Source organism: Trachypithecus francoisi, unplaced genomic scaffold, assembly GCF_009764315.1.
Source record: "Trachypithecus francoisi isolate TF-2019V2 unplaced genomic scaffold, Tfra_2.0 Lachesis_group9, whole genome shotgun sequence".
NCBI classification, from domain to species: Eukaryota; Metazoa; Chordata; class Mammalia; order Primates; family Cercopithecidae; genus Trachypithecus; species Trachypithecus francoisi.
Window position 1 is genome coordinate 56,029,249 of NW_022681474.1, and position 3,507 is coordinate 56,032,755.

At 46.0% G+C, this 3,507-nt stretch overlaps 1 protein-coding gene across 1 annotated transcript; it reads left to right on the forward strand.

Annotated features, from left to right (window-relative positions):
• Positions 1-218: 218 nt before the first annotated feature.
• On the forward strand, positions 219-1,349 carry LOC117082074 (olfactory receptor 13A1). The gene has a single exon (XM_033208590.1). The coding sequence runs from the start codon at positions 292-294 to the stop codon at positions 1,276-1,278; it is 987 nt and encodes a 328-aa protein (XP_033064481.1). The 5' UTR covers positions 219-291; the 3' UTR covers positions 1,279-1,349.
• The last annotated feature ends 2,158 nt before the right edge of the window (positions 1,350-3,507 follow it).

Below are 3,507 nucleotides of genomic sequence, written 5' to 3' on the forward strand. Positions count from 1 at the left end.
TATCATGCTTTTCTAACTTTGCCAACTCATGGATGATCAAGAGTGGATTATGGATTAAATTGCATTTCTTTGAGGTTGAATGATGCTTCATGAGTTTAACTGGTCGACTGTATTTATTTTTTATAACCTGAATGTTCATGCCTTTTTTCCATTGTAATATTGGGGTGTTTATCTTAATCAACATGCCCTAATGCATCTCTATCATTCTTGCCGTGATGTGAGGTGTGGAAGAAACATAGGAGCAGCTCTCCCCAGGACACCTCTTGTTTATCTCTCTAGCTCTGAAATCACATGAAGCTGTGGATGGAGATTCACCTGATATTCCCAGAAACCCCTCCCAGCCCAAGGACCATGAGTAACCAGACATTGGTAATCGAGTTCATCCTGCAGGGTTTTTCAGAGCACCCAGAATACCGGGTGCTCTTATTCAGCTGTTTCCTCTTCCTCTGCTCTGGAGCCCTCACAGGTAATGTCCTCATCATCTTGGCCATCACCTTCAACCCTGGGCTCCACACCCCTATGTACTTTTTCCTGTTCAATTTGGCTACTATGGACATTATCTGCACCTCTTCCATCATGCCCAAGGCACTGGCGGGTCTGGTGTGGGAGGAGAGCACCATCTCTTATGCAGGCTGCATGGCCCAGCTCTATTTCCTCACGTGGGCTGCATCCTCAAAGCTGCTCCTCCTCACAGTCATGGCCTATGACTGGTACGCAGCCATCTGCCACCTGCTGCATTACAGCAGCATGATGGGCAAGGCGTTCTGCAGTGGGCTGGCCGCAGCCGTGTGGCTGCTCTGCGCTGTCAACACGGCCATCCACATGGGGCTGATGCTGCGCTTGGATTTCTGTGGCCCCAATGTCATTACCCATTTCTTCTTCGAGGTGCCTCCGCTGCTGCTTCTCTCCTGCAGCTCCACCTACGTCAACAGTGTCATGATTGTCCTGGCGGACGCTTTCTATGGCATAGTGAACTTCCTGATGACCATCGCATCCTATGGCTTCATCATCTCCAGCGTCTTGAAGGTGCAGACTGCAGCGGGGAGGCAGAAAGCCTTCTCCACCTGCTCTTCCCACCTCACCGTGGTATGTATGTATTACACCACTGTCTTCTACGCCTCCGTAAGCCCAGTCTCCGGCTACAGTGCGGGGAAGAGCAAGCTGGCTGGCCTGCTGTACACTGTGCTGAGTCCTACCCTCAACCCCCTCATCTATACTTTGAGAAACAAGGAGGTCAAAGCAGCCCTCAGGAAGCTTTTCCCTTTCTTCAGAAATTAACTTGCGTCTTCTGAAGTTCTGGTCCTTGGAGACTGAGTTTTAGTGGAGTCTGATGAGCAAGTTTCTGGACTGGGAGGTAAATAGACTTGTTTCTTCTACCCCAGCAGAACGTGTGCATGGATAAGCTGGGAGTGCCGAGACTGGGTGATGGGGGGATTGCAGTAGGTGTGACCCACCAGCCTCTGAGACACGGGATCTCTTGGTCTGACTCCAAGGTGGTGACAGTGCTGAGTTGGCAGAGAAACACAGGTCCCTAGGAGGAGAAAAGCGTTCCTTGTGTTTTCAACTCATAGCCATATCAAATGTTTTCCTTTTGTATATACAACGCTCAGGGTGTAAATTCTAAAATCACACCTAGAATTCAGGTGTGTGGGTCTAAAAAGTTAGGCAGGACTGTGGACCCCACAGCCCGTGAAGGGTTGTCAGAGTGAAGCATTGTTTTAAGGTGACCAGTGGCCTCTAGGAAACCTTCTACCCCCATTATCTTACCTCAGCTCTTTCCTCTGAAGCCACTTGGACTTCAAAAATAGTTTGATTTTAATGTAAACTGTTGTTTCTGCTTTTGTATTTCTTCTTACTAATACTTAAGATAAAATGTATTATTAGGACCATCCATTGCTTCCAGTGTAGAAACTCCAACTTTAGCACCTGAAAAAATGCCTGAGATTTCATCACCCCTTGACTTTGTTCTCAGGTCCTGAGTGTCTGACCCACCTAACGGGCCTGGAGCGAGGACAGCTGCCATGAGTCAGCTCTAATAAGTTAAACAGCATTGTAATAAGGCATTGCTATCTTTCCATTGCTTCAGATAAAACTGGGTGAACAAATCCTCTGTGTCTAATAAAGACAGGTCTTGTGCTTGTGCTCCATGCTATTACAAAACTGCACTGGGAAATCCATTATCTTTATCGTGATCCAGTAAAGACGACAGAATTAAGATGTGAATGTTTAGTTGTATCTTGGAATTGAATAGAAACATATCATTTGATATGTGTGTGAAGCTGAGAGTAGAGTTTGATATTTGATTTAGATGGGACGGTTCTTCATCCAGTATTCTCATTATCATTCATCAGAAGCTCATTGATTTAAGTATTTGGTGAATTGCGGCTCACTGTGGCTTTGGCACGTAGATTCTTACAGACAGTTTAAGTTTAATCTCTTCTAACTGAATTCCGACTCCCAAATAACATTTTGAAACCCTCAGTGGTCTCAGAGACTTTCCAATAAACATGGCTTTGAAAACTACTACCAGTGACTCTGTGTGATTACTAATAGATTTTCAACTTGCAATGAAGAGAGTTTATAGTGTTATTCATCTTAGTTTCTTATCATTTTTTACATTTTATATATTTTACAATGGATTTGTAAAGTAACAAAGACTTAGACATGCATTGAGAGCTTAAGAGAGCATTAGCAATTCCGCAAAATAGAATTACAAGACTTGATTGACATTCTTACAAAGCTGGTAATCTAATTAAACAGACTTGCACCCATGACGATGACTATAAAAAGAAAGACATAAAGAGTGTTGCATTTCGGAGGACCTGGCAAGATGGCTGAATAGGAACAGATCCGGTTTGCAGATTCCAGCGAGACCAACATAGAAGGTGGGTGATTTCTGCATTTCCAACTGAGATACCCTGTTCATCTCATGGGGCTGGTTAGGCAGTGGGTGCAGCCCACGGAGGGCTAGCAGAAAGAAGCAGAGTGAGGCACAGCCTCACCCGGGGAGTGCAAGGAGCCAGGGGTCTCTCTCCTGCAGCCAAGGGAAGCTGAGGGACTGTATTATCCAGCCCAGATACTACACTTTTTGTATGGTTTTTACAATCCACAGACCAGGAGATTCCAGTGTGTGCCTACAGCACCAGGGCTTTGGGTTTCAAGCACAAAACTGGGCGGCTGTTTGGGCAGACACTAAGCTAACTGCAGGAGTTTTATTTTATGTTTATACCCCAGTGCCACCTGGAATGCCAGCAAGACAGAACTGTTCACTCCCCTGGAAAGTGTGCTGAAGCCAGGGAGCCAAATGGTCTTGCTCAGTGGGTCCCACTCTCATGAAGTCCAGCAAACTAAGAACAACTGGCTTGCAATTCTTGCTGCCAGCACAGCAGTCTGAAGTCAACCTGGGATGATAGAATTTGGTGTGGGGAGGGATGTCTGCCATTACTGAGGCTTGAGCAGGTGATTTTCCCCTGACAGTGCTAAGGAGGCTGGGAAGTTGGGACTGGG